The following is a 21,941-nucleotide window of genomic DNA, read 5'->3' on the forward strand; positions in this document are numbered from 1 at the left end:
TCTAGCCGTAAAATGACATGAAAGTACACTTATCTATAGCTGCAGCCCAATGATATTTTCTCTCTATTTTTATTGAAATTACCCATTTGCTTATTTTCTCTCTCTGTCTCTCCCTCTTTATGTGCGAGTTCTCTCCATTTTCTCTACCATATCTCTCCTTTTGCTTTTTCTCTTTTCAAACATCTCATTGCTTTGATCATCTCTCTCGAGTTCTCTCCATCTCTCTCGAGTTATCCAAGCCTACCAGCAAGCCAAGGTCTAGGTTTTTTTTTTTTTCCTATTGTCAACTGAGGGTTTTGATTTCTTTCTTTACTCAATTTATATTCAAGATTTGAGAGAGATTGAAGATGCATTATTGGGACATATGAACGGGGTTAGATTTATTTAATTATAAAAGCAGTTTTCTTTTTATTAAACCTATTTTGTTGAAATTTTGGAACGAAGAATGAAAATGCATAAGATGATTAACAATGTTTTGCACTTAATTGAATTAATAAAAGGATATGCTTATTTGTAGGCTTACAAGTGAATCAAATAAGACCTAAAAATACTTTTAAAAATTATTAATCTTAATAATAAAAATATCAAATTCTATGCAGAAAATCTGCACTAAATAAAATTAAAATCTCAAAATATTTTTAATAATATTATTTTGAATTAATCCTAACATATTTCACCTTTAGAGAGGTGACTTTATTTTGAAAAAGAAATTTTTGATAAAACACTCTTACATTGGTAAGAGAAAATTTTGGAGTCGCCGCCCTCATTTTGGGAATAATCTTGAATCCATCATTTCCAAATTTCTTTGGAAATGATTGACTCAGTTTTAACTACAGTCTAGGTATGGAAGTTGGTATGATCTCAAGAAAGTGTTAGGCACTCAGATCATCCGATCATAACTGACCTCCATTGTTTATTTAATTATTCACAACTAAGTATTGAGATTAACTTTAATTGAGATGCTAAAAAAATAGTTTTAATGCATTTTGTAAAACATGCTATTCATAAGTATTATATACTATTAATCATAATAATAAAACATAAAACTAAAATCATACAAAGAAAGAGAGAGGAGAAAAGAATTATAAATCATCCCCTGGATTACATTCTACCCTTAATCCCATTAAAATTTTTCATCCCCTATCCATTATAAACAAGCAATTAATTAGAGCTCATTATGAACCTTTTACATAATGCCCAATATATATAAAATAAAAGCATTAAAGAAACATACCATACATGAACAATATAATTACAATCCAATATAGTATAAGAATAAGAAAAATCATAGCAACAATGAATAAAGAATCAAGAGCATAATGAAATAAATGATTAAACAACAAGAGCATGCAAGAATTTAAAGTGCAATAATATTAAAGATAGTAAAGTAAAAGAGTTACATTTAAGTAAAACAAGATTTGGATTCAAGAATTTGATGTTCATCATGCATGATGAACAAATATGACCATCACAATCCATTTCTTGGTTATTATTGTTTTCAAGAGCAAATATGAGTCAAAAACGCAATAAGCAGTATTTATGCTTAGTGTTAAGACTTAAAAAGACCAAAGGAGATCAATTAAAATGCATAAAAATTAAAATCTGGGCTTCTAGATTGAAGCCACATGCCCACATGTAATGGCATGCACCATAACTCTTGTAGCGTGTGGGCTTTCCCAGACTAAAACCCAGAAAGCAGCTAAAAAGTTATTTGGCCATCAAGGTAGTGGCGTGCGCCACTACACACTCAGTTAGGGGCTGTTTGGTTGATTACAAATTCCCCTCGAAATCAAAGAAGAATAAGTGATTTTACTCACAAAAAAAAAAACAAAAAAAAAAAGACGAGGAAAATAACTTAGAACTCTCAGATGTTACCTTGTTTTGAAGAAATCACAATGATCGAAGGAAAATGTTAAAGAACACCCAAGAAGTTTTGATCCCCTATTAATAATCCGAGATTCAGAGATTAAGTGATTGTTTATTGGAGATTGACCAAGAAAACTAAGGGAAATTTTGTAAAAAGATTGATTAATCCCTTTGATTCAAGCTGTAAAACTTATTATAGATCAAATCTAGAAATTTAGTATTAAATTTTCAAGAGTGTTCCCTTGTAATAAAAAACCGACCCCTAATCCTTTAAACCCTTGGCCTATTTATAGGCAAAAGGTGATTAGGGTACCCTAACTTTGGGTCCTAGGTTGCATGGCCACTGATGGGTCCGAAACGGGTTGGATTTAGTTTTCATAAAATCAGTCCGGGTGGCACGCAAAATGAGACAGTGTGCCAAGACATGTCATGGGAGCACTCGAGGCACTTCCTAGGCCCTGCTTCGATGCAATACCCTTAAAAATATGAAATTGCCCGATGAGTCGCCTTTCTTAAACTCGGATCGTTAATCCGAGAATAAGTTGATCAGATGTCTCGAACTCGCTTTATGATAAAAAGAAGTTATCATCACTGAGTCATATTGCTGGGGCAAAATTTAAGCATCTATAAAGATTTAGATATTGCTTTATTTTCTAAACACTAATACGAAGAGAAGCCAATAAATCCTAAGAGAATTGCCTGTTTTGACTGTTCGACCATTCATAGAAACCTGTAAATCTCTACTGTTATCAATCTCGATATCAATATGATGATTTGAATATGATGATAAGGAGATATCCATTGCACAACTCCATATTAAACTCAGGCCCCCCTCCTACTTGCACCAAACTCACAAGAAACATCAATCCCATTTTGAAAATCACATTTATTATGTACCTTGCACATTTCGGTAGCCATAAGTTTTGTTTCCATAAAGAATACAAAACTAGGAACTTCAAGCTTTAACAACTACTTGAGATGACGAATTGTATTCTAAATTATTGAGACTCATTAGTCCCGGTGGGAGTTGCTTTATAATTCAGAAGAAATAGTGGAACCCTCCTCAATCGAACCTTTCCATGATAAATCTGATTTTCCTTGGTTGGTTAGAGGTGATTCAATGAAACTCTTCTCCATTTGGAAAAGTTGGGAGGCCGAACTAAAGAAGATAGCAGAGAGGTAGCTTTCTGAAATACTCTTGATCTCTATAATCTATATGATTTAGGTTTTGAAGGACTTCATTTTACCTGGAATAATGGTTAGGGGGTAATGCTAATATTTGGGAAAGACTTGATGAGGGAGTTGGCACTTTAGAATGGTTCTGACTTTTCTCCCAATATGAAATTAGACATCTTATTAGGCAAGGATCAAATCATTCGCCTATTAAGATTGCTTGGAGGGCATCGGCTAGTAGAAACAAACATAAAAAGCTTGTTCAAGTTTGAATAAATGTGGATGTAGGATTTTTCCTGTAAGAAAGTGGTGGAAGATTCATAGCTTAAATCTGGAGAGCGGGTTCCATTTGTTCCATTAGAAGAAAAATTCGAAACTGTGGTTTTGATCTTCGGATTTGGGAATCAAGACAGTTTAGTAATGTTAATTGGCAACTTGGGGATTTAAGAAATACATTACTGAAACTGCACAGAGGGGTGCAATCCACTGATTATGTGAGCAAACAAAGAGAAATTGAGCTACAGCTAAAGGACTTTTAGCTAAAGAAGAATCCTGTGGGTCTAATGTTCCTGAATATTATGGCTCAAAGAGAGTGATAAAAATACTTCATTTTTTCATTCCATAGCTAGTTTTAGGTATAGAAGAAATTCTATCCTGAAAATTATAGATGATAACGTAGTATAGACTGGAAAACATTTGACGAAATGAACGAACAACTTTTTTAACCATTCACTAGGGAAGAAGACCGCATTGCTCTTACAAAAATGCATCCCTCAAAGGCTTCAGATTCAGATAGTATGTCTCCTTCATTTCTTTCGATCTTTCTTGCATATTATTAGATCTGATGTGGAAAACAAAGTGTTATCTTTTTTAAACAATTGCAAATCCCTAGATTCTTTAAATCATACTTGCATTATCTTCATCCCAAAATTAAGAATCCGTAACATACTAAAAACTTTTGACCTATTAGTCTCTGTCATGTAATTTTTAAACTCGTCACTAAGATTTTGGCTAATAGGTTTAAGCTGATCCTTCCAAGCATCATTAGCAAATCCTAATCGGCCTTCATTCTTAGCCGCCTAATTATGGCTAATTGTCACAGGCCTGGAGTCTCGCGCAGCACTGTAACTTTTAGGCCAACATAAAAGAGCGTACCAGGCTGCGTTTCAACCTGCAAGGGTTGGGGCGGCTTAGCGATTAAGGAGAGTTCTATCCTAGTGGTCCTTTACCCATGCAAAGTCTGCATGCAGGCGGGGTATTGTGCCGCGGGGCACAACTGGTCCGGAGCTGGGCCGCTCCCCCGATGAGCCCATGGCAAGGCGAAACCAGTATGGTACGGTATGGCAAGGTTTGCCTCGGAGCCAAAGGACTGGCAAGTGAGCAGGCTCCCGGTGCGCCGCACGGGCGCAGTGCTGCGCAAGACTCCAGGCCCGTGACATAATGCTCTTATAGCTTTTGAAATCTTCCATCATATGGAAAATAAAACAATAGGTAGGAGAGTGTTTGTTTTGAAGTTGGATGTAAATAAAGCCTATGATAAGGTAGAATGACACTCTTTAAAAAATGAGATTAATGGTAAATGACACTCTTTACCATTAATTTTTGATTAAAACATCAAAAGACCTTCATCCTATTTGCATTGCACTTCTTTATGTTAAAAAATTTTAATATTTTAATAATATAAATAATTATTTAATTCATTAATAACTCGTACATAATTTATTGAAAGATGAAATTATTCTTATCAATATACAAACACAGCATTTTCATCTTTTCATTGAAAATTAAAAGCATAAAGCTTAAAAATTAGACATTCATATATTATTCAAAAAGCCGAGGGTCTATTTCACTAAACAACAGGGACTAAATAGTAACTCCCACTTAAATATTTTTAAGTAAGATGCAGTGAGGTACCATTTTGTAAGGTTAAACCAAAAAGAGAAACTATAAAAGAATAATCATCAAAGAGAACAGCCAGAGTGCATGGAAGATAGAGAAACTATTATAAGTTACTATTTTATTTTTATTTTTATTTTTTCCTGCTAATATAGTATATATATACACATAATATCAGATTATTTAATTTCCTGACACCGTAAAATTCCTGCTGCTCCTCCAGAACACAACCATCTCTCACTACCTTTGTTCATATTCCATCTAACTCTATGCATTGCAACAATATCAGGAGGGAGAACTTCAAATTTGTTCGCAGCTTTTCCCTTTTCACTTTCTCTCTCCTGTACCCCATCTTGTCTTTCATCTATGCATATCGATGCTTTATCCTCTCCGTCAATTTTATTACCAGTTTTTTTGGATTTTGGTTTAATTCTACTTTTCAGAGCTGCTAATGTTTCATTGAATCCAGATTGCCTGCCCGGATCCTCGCCATCGCACAAACATGCTAAAAATTTGACAAAAGTTTCCAATTCTCAAAGAAAGAAATATAGTGACAAAGCGGGATCATAGATGCAAACCTAAATCTTTGTTTAGACTAAAATAAAAATAAATAGAAACGCATAGTAAAGCAAGTTGTAATGAAATTCCAAAAATTACCTGATACTTGATTATCAGCAACTGGTGCTTTTTCTGCCTTATTGCTATTTGCTGTCTTTGTCTGGTCTGAGTCAAATAAGCTTTGCATGCATTGTTGATTGTCCTTGGCATTCTTAACTGGCTTCTTCAGAGTTAAAGAAGCATCCTGTAATGGAGTGTTAACTGTAATGGCCGATTCATCATCTTTACTTAGGGACCCAGCCATAAAATGAGGAGCACGATGTCTCGATGCATCTTTCTCTACTGCCTTTTTGGTGAGCTGATCATAGATACAACATATTAAGCTTTCGCAATGATCTAAAGCAACTTGGAAATGCAAATATGAAATGTATATGTGCAATTCAGTCGAACAGTCAATTGTGAATGATTTATGAATAAAGCATGACGAAGCATCTGACAAATAATTCTAGACAAATCTTCTAAACTACTTTGACACGTGTAAAGATTGACGAAAGGCAGAAAGTTTAGTACATGGGTTCAGAACAGTGATTTTGCTGTTATTTCAATCGGGTTAACATGTGCAAGTTGGATTTATTTAGAAAAGACAATAAAGAACAGAAAAGTTATTTTTCCTTCTCGAAATAGCATCAAATTAAGCACAAGATTTTCAGTCAAGGTAAGTGTACATGGCATTATTCCTACACCCAACCCACCCCAAACCCCACCCCCCCCCCCCCACCCCCCCAACCCCAAAAAAAACATTGACATTTTAGGTCCATTTGGTCCTGCATATTTGCATATTAATTAATAAATTCACAGGAATACATTCCCGTGGCATAAAACCCATTGAACATCATGCTACATGGACAACTTCTAGGAGCATAGCAAGTTATACTTGAAAATGAGGAGTCAATTTACCTGGAAGTGGCAAACGCTACCGTCTGCACCACAATATGCAACCATGCCTATTGAAATTCATGAATAAGTTAATTGGAATTGGAATTGGAAAGTAAAAGAAAAGGAACAATGTCACATTTTTAATTGACTAGGTGCAGGTTTATTGGAAAGCATGGGTTATGATGCCACCATAATTTTCAATCGAAAGATTTACATTTTAGTTTTACAACTATTTGCCTAAAAGACTTCCATGGGTGATAGCATGATAATATACCAAAGAGTAAAAGGGTAGCATATAAATTATAAGTAATACTGTATTGACATTTTCCGATCAAGGAGATCAAAAGCCACAACCCAACCTGCTTCACCCTACCTCCCCACTCCCCAACCTTCTTTTGTGAAAATATTTATGTTATGGACCATGCATGGGCTACCTTCAGACATACTTACAGTGACAGATTATTAAACCTATACAAAGGAAAACCATTGCTACTCTCACACCAGCTTCCTCCTAACAAGAAAATACAAATTACATCCTCTAAAAATATAATCAAATGGAATTGGGAGGGACATCAATGATACCTGTTTTTCTTGACACTTGAACATTCCAGATAGCAAAGGAGGTTGAACAATAAATATTATGCAATCCTGGTTGTTTAGACTCCTGAGGAGGTTTTCCATTAACATGGCCATCAGATGCAAACTTCACCAAGCTGAGGAGTGTCATTGTTCCATCATCCGAGGATAGGATAATAGATCTGAAAAAGTGATCAATAAATGGCTGTAGGATAATTTATTATTACCAAAAGGTCCAATCTATGTGTAATCCACCAAGAAAGACCGATACGACACCTTGGATCTGGCAGCCAATCCAAACTGTAAATGGATTTTAGTGGATGGTGTTCCCACAAAGGTCGAAATGGATCACTGCAAAAACCAAAGTTTATATATATATATATATATATATATATTAATGATCCCAACTTTCTATGCTTGTAGCTAATTTAGAAATTGTGCTTAAAGAATAGTCCGACTAGATATTATAAACAAATTCCACATGAAAAAATTATCAACCAAATCTAACTCTGGTTGGCTTTTCATGCCTACTCCAGGAAAAAAGAAAAAGACTCCACACTTAATATTGAGAATCCATTCAAAAAGACATTACATAATTCATAAAACTGTGGGGACACAAATACATGTTAAAATCACAGCAACGTGACCAAAGAAACCTGATACCGAATGACAGTTAATGAAGGCACATCAAGAAACCATCATTTTTGTTCAGAAATCAAGATCTATTTCGAATCATGAGATGGAATGATGTATCAGTTTTACTTTAGAGTTTAGGCTTTTATTTTCGAAAAATAACTTACCTATAAAAAGATTTCCTAAAGAAAAATAAAGAAAACATTTTTCTTTAGAAAATACTTTTAAAGGTGAACTTTTTGTTGTTTGGTTGCAATATTGAAGATTAATTTTAAAATGTTAAAATTTTAATTTATAAGACTATAAAAATATTTTGAATTATAAAAATTTAATATTTTAAAATTTGCTATTAAATATAAGAAAAAAATACATAATATGGTCATCTGACTGGTGCTAAAAGCCGGCAGTGACCACTGTTCAATTTGGGTAATCAATAAATTAATAAATATGTATTTATAAGCTTTTTCTCTTGTTATAACAATTTTATCAACGTTTGGAAAATGTTTTCCTCTTTTAAAAAGAGGAATTTATTTTCCATTAAAATGACTCGATTTTCCATTTGAATAAGAAAATATTTCCAGAAATAAACAGAGCCTTAGTCTATGCTAATGCAAGTATGTATAATTTCGTTAAAATTTTTTGGAGGCTTCATCACTCCAAGCATATGATTTCATGAAAAATCAGTTGAAATTTTGGAATTCAGTACATGGTTACATCTTGATCAGTGGGCACAAAAGAAAACTAATTGGAGTAAATTTGTTGCTCAAAGTGATATGTGCATGCATTACAATATGTTCTCAGCAGCCACTCATCTTACATCAAACTGCAATAAAAAGTTCATGTTCTAACTATAAAACATATTCAAAAATCTATCCTTATTGAATATATGAACAAAAGAATTATCCATTATTTATACGTTTATAAAAAAAAATACATAGTGGCAATCAACACCATCAAACAAAATAGCACGTCATTAAGAATATGAAACAAAACAAGCTATGATATTTACCGTATGTCCCAAAACTTCAGGCCTCCGTGTCCAGCAGTAAGTATAACATTTGAACTCTCATGATCACTGAAAATAGTTTAAAGTGCATATTATAAATCTAAAACAACACAGTAAAGAGATGCATTTCATAAAAATTACTAGCTAAAAAAGCCCACAATATTTTCTATGGCCATTTTAAACCAAATGGCAGTTCACTGCAAGAAGCAGCTTACATTGATTGACACAATAATGGAATAATTGCTCAAGCCAAGATGAGAATGCAAGCTCTCATGCATTTTTTGGCAAAATTATAACTCAATTAAGAATTCAGCTATTTATTGTTTTCTGGGATATGATTTATCATTCTTTTGCAATGGCATCATTTCACAATTCGAACATCGCACGCGCAATTGGTTTTGTGAATGACCATCAATATAACAAGCAAACTCCTCTTGGATGAGAGGTTCCTTGACTAAAAGGCAATTTTTGCAGTAAAAGCATTGACTCAGAAAAAATTGCAAGAAAAATCTATCATCTGAAATAATATACCTTTCAAATGGAGCCCATGCAACTGCTCTAATAGCATATGTATCTGCACTGAAACATAGCAAAGGCCTCGTATCTATAAAGTAAAAAGTAGTAAAACAATTTGCATCAAAACCTTGTGCCTGAAAAAATCATAGAGAGTAAGCACAGAGGGTATTTGAAAGACAAAATAAACTTCATCACCTTCAGACGTGCCACTCGCAGAGAACTTCCATAAAGCAACCTAAAAGTTTGTTAATGAAATGGTAATATCATGGTTAGATAAGAAATAAATCCTTTGGAATTGGAAGCCTATAGTAAAGAGTTAGGGATATATTACATATAATGAAAATTACAGATGAGATGGTAGGATTGTTCAAAATGCATGGCAAATGGAACTCAGTCAACCAGCATTATAACCATACTCAAATTGGATACTGAACAATGAGCTAAGGTTAAAATTAGCCATAATCAAATTAGGTCAATCTATTCAAACTCATTTCACTCGATCTAAATTCCTAAAAATCTATCTTCAGTCTAAAATTCATCTATCTAACTAAAATCAAATCTTTAAGATCTTGCAGTAAGTTTTCACCCTTAAAAAAAAAAAAGCCACAAAAATTGAACAACAAAATAAATAAACAAATAAAGTTCAATTTTTTTTCCCTCATTCGACTTGACTAAAGCCAAAAGAGTTTTGGGAGCATGACCAATGATAATGAAACTATTGGAGTTAGGAGAGTCTGATGGTATAATTGGTAGAACAAACCCACATCAAGGGAGGTATATTGAAGAGATGTAATCTTTTCTGGTTCTTTTTTTTCTTTTTTTGTTTTCTCAGTGTTAAGGATAGTCAATACAAGTTATATTAGTTACATAAATACCATGAAATACATACAAATAGTATAGGAATTACTAACTTGTATCATTGATTGATGAGATACATACAAATAAAATTTTTCTCATAAAACATGGTACTAGAGGCTAGAGCATTAGAAAATAAAATTTTAGGGTTCCAAAAATATTTAGAGTTTTCTGCCATTGTTAGCAAGCTACTGAAAGTTTCGTTTTTAGTGTTTATGCTGCTATATTATTCTGTGGTTTCGTTTTTTAGTGAGCATAAAGTTTCGTTTTTAGTGCCATTGTTAGACAGTGAATTCTTTGAAGATCTTGAGAAGTATAGAAAAATGGTTGGCAAGTTGAATTATCTTATAGTGACTCGTCTCGACACTGCTTATTTAGTGAGCGTAGTAAGTTAATTCATGTCTACTCCAACAGTAAATTATTAGGTAGCCTTAGACCAAATCTTGTGTTGCTTGAAAGGAGCTCTTGGACCAGGTTTGTTATATTCAAATCATGGATATTCTAATATCAAGTGTTATTCTGATGTAGATTAGCAGGATCTACACCACATGTTGTGTCTTTGTTAGAGGGACTTTGGTTTCATGGAGAAGCAAGAAACAAAATGAGGTTTCTCAGTCCAATGCATAATCAACATACAAAGCCATGGCACAATCTGTGTGTGAGATAGTATGGATGTATCAGTTGTTGAATGAAGGTCGTCTTAAGTCTTCAACCTACTAAATTGTGGTGTGACAATTAGGCTGCTCTCCATATTGCTCCTAACCCTGTATTTCATGAATGCATCAAGCATATTGAGATTGATTGCCTTTTTGTTCGCGACAAGATTCAGGAGAAGCTTATCTCCACAGCTCATGTTAAAACTGTTGACCAGTTAGGGGATATTTTCATAAAACCTTTGAATGATAACTCATGTTGACTATATATATAACAAGTTGGGCACGATTAACATCTACGTTACAACTTGAGGGGAGTATCAAGGAAAGTCAATACAAGTTATATAAATTATGTAAATGGCATCATCTTTTTAGGCATTTATATTCCTAAATATTCTAGGTTCTAAATACTCTAGGAATTACTTCTATATAACCTTGTAGCATCTATTGATAAAATACATAGAAATACAATGTCTCTCACAGCACTCAATTTCATGAATTTTCCTTTTTTGATTTTGCATTTTGGATGTTATTTTTCCATTTTCTGAATATTTTTTTTTTTTTAATTTTATGATGATATTATATTAAAAAAATATGTTAAGGAAATATTAAAGAAACTAATATTTATTTTTAGAGATTGTCAAAGTGCAAGATTATTTTGGTTAAACTCACCAAAGTTCTATGTTAACTTGATCCAATTTAAAAATATGATGGCTAATTTGAACACTGACTTAGTTGCCTATATAATTTAAAACTTGTTCCAACTTTTGTTCATAATATATCTTCTTTTGGGGGCATAAACCATCTATTTATTTACAAAGAGCACAAGTATACTATGCTCATGCAGAAAAACCTATACATGCATTCTCATATTGACAAAATTATGATAGGAATGTTCTTCTAATCACTGGGATGCAGATGAAGCATAATATTGCTAATATTTTAACAATAAAAAAAAAAAAGATAAACATATTACAGTTCCATCATGGCATCCAACAAGTAAGTAGTCATGTGGATATGAAGTTGACCACTCCACCGTCAAAGGGATGCTGCATAGGAAATTAGCAATGAATGAAATATCATGGGAAATGGTAACAAAGGATTCACTTAGTCAACCCTAACTAGTTTGGGACTAAAGCTTAGTTGTTGTTGTTGTTGTTGATCAAATAACATGGGAAATAAAGGTCAACGAAGACCTGTTTCTGTAACCCATTGAAATTGTACAATATTCTACAACTAGATGAATTTGATGTTTTAATATAATATGCAATTCTGCACATCCCTTCAAATTAAAATCCCCGATCCTTTATCTAACAGATTGGGAGAAGGATGAAATGTTGCATTGAAGTCTTTCCATTTCTTCCTTTTATCCTTTTCTTGTTCTTATGCAAATGAATTTTTTAATCCGCATTGCTAGACAAGCAATATGTCAGACCCAACTGAATGAAAAAGCTTGAACTGTATTCTTAAATTACTACAATCTTCATCAAAGATTCTAGCTTGAAATGGAGACTGTGACAGAAACTAAATGGGTGGGTTTGGGGATGAGAAATTTTCTGCATAAACTCTTTATTTCTATTATAACGAGAAGACATAAAAAAAATGAAAATTTTTGTCTACATTACTGGATATAGGAAACTGTTTCCTCAATCTCAGTTGAATCTCATGTAAGTATTAAGAAGATAGGACATAGGCAAGTAAATTACCTCTGCATTTCTCCACATTTAGCAAATGAACATCTGAATACTGGCTTCAATTTTACAAAGCGAGGATCAGTATCTTCATTATGAGAAGAAGAATAAATAATTTTCACCGCATGAGGAAGAGGAACATCCCATCTGCATTTTATAGTGGAATCGTAAGTCGAAATCACTGTTTTTGGAAACAAAATGGAACAGCAGGCACATCTACAAACCAAGCTCATATTTATGGTAAAAGAAGGGAACAATTGTGAAATGCAATTGTTTGATAAACAGTCCATAATTTGAATTTCCTGTTACCACACTTGCCAAACCTACAATTTTTCAACCCCCTCAGGATCACATAATCATTTTTCATTTATTTCATATCCAACGTTGCAACATTGAACTGTATTATCAATCTCTATTACATTTCCCTAGAATTTTATTTGAACTCCATACTCTTCAAAAAAATTTCAAGCAAATTTCCTCCATAGAATTCGTTTTAGGAAATAAGTGATTTTCTCCTAATCAACCAAGTTAAGAAATGTAGGCAAAACAGACAAAGAAGAATCAAAAAGAAAATGTGAACAGTTTAATCATAGCCAAAACATACGACTTACACTTCTAGAGATCCATTTCCTAGCAAAACAGCAAGATAACCCATCCGATGATGGCATTTGGAATCAGATGCATGACAAGGCCGCCATTTCACATCCCAAACAACTTTTCCATTATGAGCTAGGCACAAAACAACTCTTGGCAAAGCAACATCCTTTGGAATAGAAAAAGAATTTGAGTTGATATTTGAAGAAGCAATATCTAGACCACAATTAAGCACAGGGTCCTGTATACAGTATTTATGTATTTGATGGTTCATATTGAAAGATTCATCATCTTTATTTTGAGTCACTAATGGTGGGAAAAGAACACCAGCACATTTATCGTTTGCCCTTGCCTCAGTTTCAAGTTGTCTACTCTGCACAGTATTTTCAAGAGGTAAATTACATGAAGAAAGTGCTTTGGCATAACTTTCTCGTCGTTTGCCTTTGTTTACCTCTGAAGTTATTTCTTGGGTATTCTTAAAAACTACTTCTATAGCAGGCGATTGAGATGAATCTTCTGGACATTGGACAGCAAGGGCTTCAACATATTGATTATTGCACTCTAAACTGTCAAGAGATTTATTGATTGCCTTCTTTCTAGGTTGTCGTTTTGATCTCTTGAGTTGAGTTAATTTATCCTCTGTGGCTTCATCATTGCAAGATGTTTCTGTTTCCTGCCGTCTTGGTCTCTTGAATTGAATAGACTTTTCCTTTGTGGCTTCATCGTTGGGAGATTCTTCTATTTGCTGCTCTCGGTTCTCCCTTGTGGTTTCACCATTGGGGGATTCTTCTAGTTGCAGCTTTCTAGATCTACCTCTTAACCTCTTTAATTCAGTAACTTTCTCCTTTGTGGCTTCGCCATTGAGAGATTCTTCTATTTGCTGCTTTCTAGGTCTACCTCTTGGTCTCTTGAATTCAGTAGATTTCTCCTTTGTGGCTTCGCCATTTGGAGATTCTTGTATTAGCTGCTTTCTAGGTCTACCTCTTGGCTTCTTTATTAGAGTTGATTTATCACCAGAAAAATTATTATATTGCATTCCCCGTTTTGGCTTTTTTACTGGAGGTGCTACCTCCTCATTCTCATCACTGACATTTAGAATACACCATATCTGAACGACACCTCTACCAGTAAGCAATGTGCCTAGCTTGTGATAATAAGAGTCAGGAGGATGGGCAGCAACAGCAACATACTAGGGAAGAAAAAAATACATGAAGTTAAGCCGAAAACTGAATAACATTAGTGTACAATTGTTTCATAAATTGAATTACTTTCAGTTATGCATGCAATACAGCATATGGCATTTATGGCCATTACGAAAGAGAAAAGAAAGAAACTTTCAATCTTATTGTCAAAGCACAACTCCCTTAACATCCTCACTACCTAATACTATAAACAATTAGAAGAGCTAAAATACAATGTGGAAAAGTACAGTGAATTTTTTTTTGTTTTGTCACCCATCCTATTAAGAAAGTATTAACATGACCATGGCAAGATGTGTAAATGACGAAAATTTTGAAAAGCCTTGAATTTATATGTTTGTTAAAATTACATATTTGCATTTACAAGACGTAACCATATTGGCAGAGATTAATAAAATTAAACATATTGAACGAAAGGTCTTGTTGCCAACATTACTGAACTATCTTGACTGTTTAAATGATGAATTAACAAAATGAAACATCGGATTGTATTCTCTTAATCACTTCCAACAAATAATATTGCTTCCCTGAAATTTACCTAAATGTGAAGATAACAAGATAAAACTTTCACAATTGTTTTGCATGATATATGAACTCTGCTTTCCAGTTCAATAGAAAAGATAGTTCAATGATGTTATCTGTTGTGGAATTTAACTGTTCTAAGTTCTTATTCATTTGAAAATCCATAACAATGAGAGAAACAGAAGGTAACAGCTTCATCGATGACTTGAGACCATAATGCTCGTTGTGATTTTATGAATCTCAATTCAATAATTATTAATTATGCTTGTTAGTCTGAATTTGTAGAAGTTTCTATAAGCAGTCCAGTATTTACAGCTCAAGTAATAAGGATCAACCTCCACAAAATAGAAATTGAAGGGAAAAGAAAGGAGGTGGAAGGGAAGGAGAAAAGAAAGGAAACGAATACCTCACATTTGATATGAAAATTAGGTTTTTCATGAGCCCTAGGACACCAATCCAATGCCCAGACAGACCCTCCAACATACATCACAAAGTCTTTGCTGCAATAAAATACAGAGGAGAACATTTATGAACAACTACATAAGATAACTTGATAATTTAGTATTTAAGGACAAATTACAAGAAAGAGCAGCAAGTTTGAAGTTGGATACATAATACATTTACTTTATGAATAAACCTAGAATGTCCTAAAATCAGGAAGCTCCATCAATCAATAGGAAACAAATGCAGGAAAAACCAGCTTGTATGCCAATAACATGCCATATAATAAAATTTACTGCTCTTACTAACAACAACTGAAAGGGCGTTTGGTTCAGCTAATTCGTACTCAACAGCTAGGTTATAGGTGTTTGGTAAACTTTTTGATCAGCAGTTAGCTCATAGAAGTCTTAATCAGCTACTGATTCCATCAACTATGTTTGCAGCTTTTTCATATCAGCTGATAATTGATTCGTATGTATATTATATATGGACTTCATTAACCTCAAAGAAACTAATTACTAGTATTTTTTTTTTTTTCAAATTAATATGTTTTTATGATCATTTTGTTTATAAGTATTTAAACAAAATAATTTTTTATTAAATATTATTTTAAAAAATATAATTAATATTTTTGTTTATTTAATACATTAATATAAAAATAATATATTCACTTTAAAATTTTTTTGTAAAAATACACATTATACACTATAATATATAAAAACAATTATGCTCTTAATGGTCATTTTATATTCTAACAGCAATGACTAGCAAACTTTTACCCAATACCAACATTCATAGGTTAATTGGCTATGAGCCATTAGCCACCAGCTATCACCAATGGCTACCAGCTATCAGCTGGTATGAACCGCTGAACAAAACAGATCCTAAGCCTTATCCCAAAATTTAGTACTCCTACTGGCAATAAAATTTCAAATGGACCAATCACAAATTAAAGAAACTCTAAAGAGAAAAGCATACAAAAAAAATGGGTCTTTAGACTTGTACCTAGATTCTGGAATCGTAGTTCCCCCATCTAGTCTCTTCTTCTGCAAGAGCACCAAACCAAAAACAAATGCTAGTATTATATGCTACACATCTGCATAGTAGAGAAAGTAACATACAGATCAAAGATGGCAAAGAAAATATCAAAAAGGCTTCCCTTGAGTACCTTTGGAACAGTTGATGATGAAAACTGAGGTAAATTTATTTCATGAAGAAAACTTCTCTCCTGAAAATTTTTCATTTCACCAGCAAATCTAACTGTTCTTGGTTCGTAATTGTAATATCTCCATTCTCTGGTTACATACCAAATTCCAGTTACACATGAACATAATGTGACAGTTTAAAATCAACATACAAAGCCAAATTTGCTCATATGTTTAGTTACCTTAAGAATGTTATTGAAGAATATAAGCATTGAATTTCTGATTCGTCAAGAGAATCAGACTCTGGTTCGCCACAAAGCTTAGCAATCGTGTTCATAGCTTTGAAGTGATTCTCTACCAAATAATCAAACTGCGAAACCCTAATTCCAGGGCCATTAGGTCCCAATGATTCTTCTTCTTCTTCCATTTTTTAAGTCTGATTAAATTGGGAACGAAGAATTAAACTGAAATTCCTTTGATAGAAATTACAGTATTATTTGAATTAAAACGGTAATTTGAGAAGAGGGAAGCTCTTACCTGCCCTATGTAGTACGTATTTCTCGTTTTTAATGCAGATATTGGGTTTCAAAAGCTAAACTTTGCCGGTTGTTTTAACAGTAAGTTCACAATTTTTGAAATTTAGTTACTATAGTAACTTAATTTCAAATTGAATATTTAATAAATAAGCTTACCTAAACAAGTTAAGGCAATAATGGCTGCCACAGTCACGGTTGAGAGGAAAAGATATGTTTCGCGACCTGAGGCTTCACCAGCGCCCAAAACATTGCTAGCCTTGGCTAGCCGAAAGCTGATCGCAAAAAGGTGGGAGGGGGTAGCTATCGCCGATGGCGTTGATGGAGGAGGGAGAGCCCTTTTTGGTTCGGTTCTCACTCTTTTCCCTTATTAGCTACTGAAACAGGTTTTCAGGGTTTAATAGATTTGTATTAGGTTAATTCGATTTGAGATGGTTTTTGAAATAATTTAGAAATTGCCTATCGCATTTTTTTTATATAGATTTTACTTTTACTTTTAAAGAACAGCCTGTTGGAATAACAATATTGAATTTAAACCTCAAAACCTACAAAATAGCATTCTTCTAAATAGGGATGGCCACTAGGTCAGTTCTAATCGGAACTAAACTGGAACCGAACCATACAGTAGACGAATTGGAATCAGATCAAAATCGGTGGTTCAAAATTTTGAACTAAAATCGACAGTTCAAGAGCCGTTAAGATTCATGTGAATGTTAAAAAATGAACTTGAACCGGTCCAAAATCGGCGATTAACCAGCGGTTCCAGTCAGGTTTGAACCGGATGCACAAACAAAATTATTTATAGCTTAAAATTTTTTATGAAAAAATTTATATCACTTGATTTGATTGTATATGATTTGATTTATGGTAAAGAGAACTACACAATGGTACATAATTTATAAAAAATGTGAAAAAGAGTACACATGATTTGATTTAATTTGTACAAAAAATGATCCCTGAATAGATGATTTGTAAAAAAAAATAATAATTTTATGTGTACAAAAAAAAAAAAAGGTACAAACAGCTAGTTGAGAACTTGAGATGACTTTTAATTTTTTTTTATTTTTGGTAAATAAATTTTATTGATTTTTAATCATTTATTTATTTATTTATTATAATTTACTAAATTATCCAAAAATATAGTTGTTATTTTTCTGTTATAAGGGACAATTTGGGAAACTAACAAATGAAAAATATGTATAAATATGATGAGTTGATGATTTTTTTCACAACTAATTATATATTAACTCTCTTTTTATTCTCAATCAAAATTCTCTCAAATTTACATAGTTCATTATTTTTTCTATTGCTTTATTTTTCTTAATATTGGAATTATCTTTTGTTTATTTTTTATTTTCATACATCCAATTCTAAATTCCTTCTAATCTTAATTTTTCCATTCATAAATTTACTTCATTTGATTTTTTTTAATAATTTTCTTAGTATTTGAAAATAATAATTTCCAACTCATTCCATTAATTTCAGATTCCATTTAATTCATTTTTTTCCATAATTCCATTTAAAAACATGGAACACAATTCACAAAGCTCCAAGGAAAAGTGAGTTACTCAAAGCGTGGAAGAAATTGATTTAAATGATCCATTGATTGATTTTTCACCACAATTTAATGATGAAGTTCAATATCAAACTAGAGTTGAAGAACATTATATTCGTCATTATCCACCACAAGAAGAAGCAACATCTCCTAATATTTCAATAGATAAACCACCAAAATCAGATATTTTCAAGAAGCACTTTGCAAAAATTGTTCAAGATAACGGAGAAATCAATGCGGTTCGATGTAAAAGAATATGCATTCAAGCTTGGAAAAGGCTATGATACTCTCAATAGGCATTTAAAATCACATTATCTAGATGAGATAGGAATGGATGTAACTCAAACTCAATTGTCGTCATCAAGATATGGTGATCCTAACAATCCTCTATTTAAATATAGGGATGAAACTAATAAAATTGAAATGGCTAAAATAGTTTGTATGGAACGATTATCTTTTTCATTTGATGAAAAAATTAGATTTAATAATTATTGTAAAAAAACATTAAATCCTTTAGCAAAAAAGACACCTAGGAATACATTTAAAAGGACAGTCTTATCTATTTATTTGAAAGGACAAGAAATTTTAAAAAATGTATTTACAAATTTTAATGGTAAAATTGCTATTTGTTGTGATATTTGGTGTGATGCTTGGCAAACTCATTCTTATATAGGTGTTGCTTCCCATTAGATTGATAATGAATAGAAAATTCAAAAAAGAATTATTGCACTTAGAGTTTTTGATGACTCTCACGCCGCCCATAATATTTTTACCATGTTAAATATTATTTTAGAAGAATATGGTTTGACTAAAAAAATTTTTACAATTGTTATTTGATAATGCTAGTGCAAATACAGCATCAATAAATGAATTAAAAACTCTTTGTCAACCTAAATTTGGTGGACAATTTTTTCACACTAGATATGCATGTCATATTTTAAATTTATGTGTTCAAGATGCATTAACAACATTAAATGTGTTTTTACGTCCAATAAAAAATGCTTTAAATCATTTATAGACACATGGACATGTTAGAAAAGAATTTAAAAATTTTTGTCACTCTATGGAAAAAAAATATAAAAAATTTTCAAGAGATATTCCTATAAAGTGGAATTTAACTTATAAAATGTCAAATGAGTATTATAAATATAAAGATATTCTTTCTTCATTTATACAATTGCATGCATCACATTTTCAACTTTATCCAACCAATTGGACTATTTGTAAAAAAATATTAGATATTTTGCAAGTTTTTGAAAATTGTATAAGAATTTTTAGTGGTTTTCATTATCCTAATTCCCATTTATTTCCATTTCATTGTTTGGCCATAAGTAGTGCGATAATTGAAAATGAAAATGATGATGATTTACAAGAATGCATATTCATGATGAAAACTAAATGGTAAAATATTATACTGAAATTCCGGATTTAAATTTAGTTGCATTTTTTCTTTGTCCTAGATTTAAATTAGTTGCATTACAAGAATTTTTTCGTCTTTGTTATGGATCTTTTAATATTGAAGTAGATTATTTTTCTCTTACTAATAATGTTTTAAGGTATGTCCGTCAATTGTACGATGAGTATTCTAAATTAGTATCTCCCCTTCTTCAAGTATCACATCCACAAACTACACTATCCACTAAATTTCATTCTACACAATTTACTTTCATGCAAAATGTTTCAAAAAAACTAAGGGAAGGTCCACATTCATACACAGAAATTGAGACATATATTAGCACAAATTTTGAGTTTTTAGGTGATGATGTGGATGAAAACCCAACAAAATTTGACATTTTGGGTTGGTGGAAAAAGCATGCAAATCGCTTTCCAGTCTTAGCTTCAATTGCAAAAGATATTCTTACTTGTCCAATTTCTACTGTTGTAGTGGAACAAGCTTTTAGTGTGGGTGGACAAATTTTAGATCCAACACGGTCAAGATTATCGCCAAATAATGTGGAAATGCAAGAATGTGTTGACGATTGGACTAGAGCAGCATTGAGAACTCAAGACCAACAAAATTCAAGCGATGATGATAATTCCGGCTCATTAACGGGGACTAGTGGCACCGATGACTAAAATTAATTGTAATAATTGGGAGGTTATTTTTCATTGTAATAAAAAAAAAAGAACTACGTGGGCTTTGATTTCCTCTAATTCCCAAGAGGATACGTAGGCAATTAAATAAAAAATTTTCAATTTTAATTTAATTCAAGTCCAAAATAAAAAAATTTTAATTTTCTATATTAGTGAGTTAGCAAATTTTGTAAATTTAATGTAATAATAGTTCTAAGTTAATAGAAGTTTTTCTTTTAAAATTTATAATAATTTATTTAGTTAATAAAATTTAAAATTTTAAAATTATTATTTATTTATGAATTTGGAATCAAAATTTTATTATTTTTTTAAAAATTTGCGTAATACCTGAACCGAATCGGAACCGTAATTCGAACTGTCAGTTCATCGGAACTGGACCGAAATCGGAGGTTTAAGGGTCGATTCTGGTTCAAAATTTTAAACATCTCAAATCTGCGGTTCATTGTACCGGCCATGCCTACTTCTAAAAAGATTATTTCACTACAAGGTAAAAGAAAAATATAAAGCAAAAGCGCTCCCAAAATTTAATAGATTCTCCTGAATCGATTGTAATTTTTAAATAAACAAGAACTGACAGTAAATCGATTTAATTACCCAGTAAAGAGGTTTCTTGATAAAAAAACAAAGCACAAAAATAGTTACATAAAAGCCATAGCTTGAAATTATTTGTTAAAATTATGATAAATATTTTCGAAATAAAAAATAATAAAATATTATTTGAATTAGGCCTCATGGATATATTGCGCGCATGGGGCAAATCCATTGGTTTGCATTAGGATTGGACTTTTGGCCTTATTTTTGTGCAAGAGAGCCTAACCTCTTTCTACACCTTTCAATAGCCTAATATTAAGCACCTATAAATAAACAACTTTAAAGCTCTCAAACAAACAACATGGGATCTTTTGAAATACACTACATCTACAACAATCCCCACATATTTCAAAAGATTTTATTTTAAAAATTAGTTTTTACTGAGTTAAAAACATGGGTACAAATTGTTTTCAAATCTAATGTCTTTGAGGCTACGAACCAGACCTAGACTGATATGTAATATACAGAGTGAAGGTGAAGTAACATTTATGCACCGAAACACTTTGTTGTATGTTTGAAATCTTACCAATCTCACTAAATCCTTATAATTCTCATTGTTAACGTTGTTTTGTGCTAATAGGTCGTGCGCACATCTAGTTATTCATAAATGTTCTAGAGAATGTTCAAAAGTATATTATACTTTTATACATAGCTCAAAAGGAATATGTGAATCATTAAGAGCATTTAGCTCTACCTCTCATTTAATGCAGCTTAGCACAACTCACATCGTAAGAAGGAACAAAATAAATAATGCTAACAGAATTAACAAGTGACTTGTTATTACCCATATAAAAACACATTGGAATAATGTACTGTGGCAGCCACATGATTAGACAATCTGCAGAAAAGTAGAGGCCACGTTCATTTATTATTAATTTGAAATGAACAGTGGTTAATATCGGTCCGAT

At 32.3% G+C, this 21,941-nt stretch overlaps 1 protein-coding gene across 4 annotated transcripts; it reads right to left on the reverse strand.

Annotated features, from left to right (window-relative positions):
* Nucleotides 1-5,019: 5,019 nt before the first annotated feature.
* On the reverse strand, nt 5,020-17,219 carry LOC105635484 (uncharacterized). Of its 4 annotated transcripts, none has more exons than XM_037636885.2 (17): nt 16,953-17,219; nt 16,503-16,696; nt 16,284-16,410; nt 16,121-16,161; nt 15,081-15,174; nt 13,405-14,142; nt 12,971-13,326; nt 12,375-12,506; nt 11,645-11,717; nt 9,356-9,395; nt 9,176-9,248; nt 8,648-8,713; nt 7,282-7,356; nt 7,012-7,187; nt 6,451-6,497; nt 5,593-5,851; nt 5,020-5,440 (listed from the first exon to the last, which is right to left on the reverse strand). In XM_037636885.2, exons 2-17 carry the CDS (start codon nt 16,685-16,687, stop codon nt 5,115-5,117), a joined length of 2,808 nt encoding a protein of 935 aa, XP_037492813.1. In that variant the 5' UTR covers nt 16,688-16,696; nt 16,953-17,219; the 3' UTR covers nt 5,020-5,114. The 4 variants fall into 4 exon arrangements, with proteins under 4 accessions (XP_037492813.1, XP_020535528.1, XP_012073946.1 ...); XM_020679869.3 differs by adding an exon at nt 16,798-16,852 and having other exon boundaries at nt 12,971-14,142; nt 16,953-17,218; XM_012218556.4 differs by having other exon boundaries at nt 12,971-14,142; nt 16,953-17,218.
* Between the last annotated feature and the right edge of the window lie 4,722 nt (nt 17,220-21,941).

Source organism: Jatropha curcas, chromosome 9 (assembly GCF_041381405.1).
Source record: "Jatropha curcas cultivar XTBG-Jc1 chromosome 9, XTBG_Jcur_1.0, whole genome shotgun sequence".
NCBI classification, from domain to species: Eukaryota; Viridiplantae; Streptophyta; class Magnoliopsida; order Malpighiales; family Euphorbiaceae; genus Jatropha; species Jatropha curcas.

Coding starts and splice junctions, on each gene's coding strand:
- LOC105635484 (XM_012218556.4), bottom strand. CDS start 16,687: ATGGAAGAAGAAGAAGAATCATTGGGACCTAATGGCCCTGGAATTAGG. Junction 7,357..8,647: donor CTGAAGTTTTGGGACATACG/GTAAATATCATA, acceptor TGGTTTTTGCAG/TGATCCATTTCGACCTTTGT. Junction 6,498..7,011: donor TCAAGTGTCAAGAAAAACAG/GTATCATTGATG, acceptor GAATTTCAATAG/GCATGGTTGCATATTGTGGT.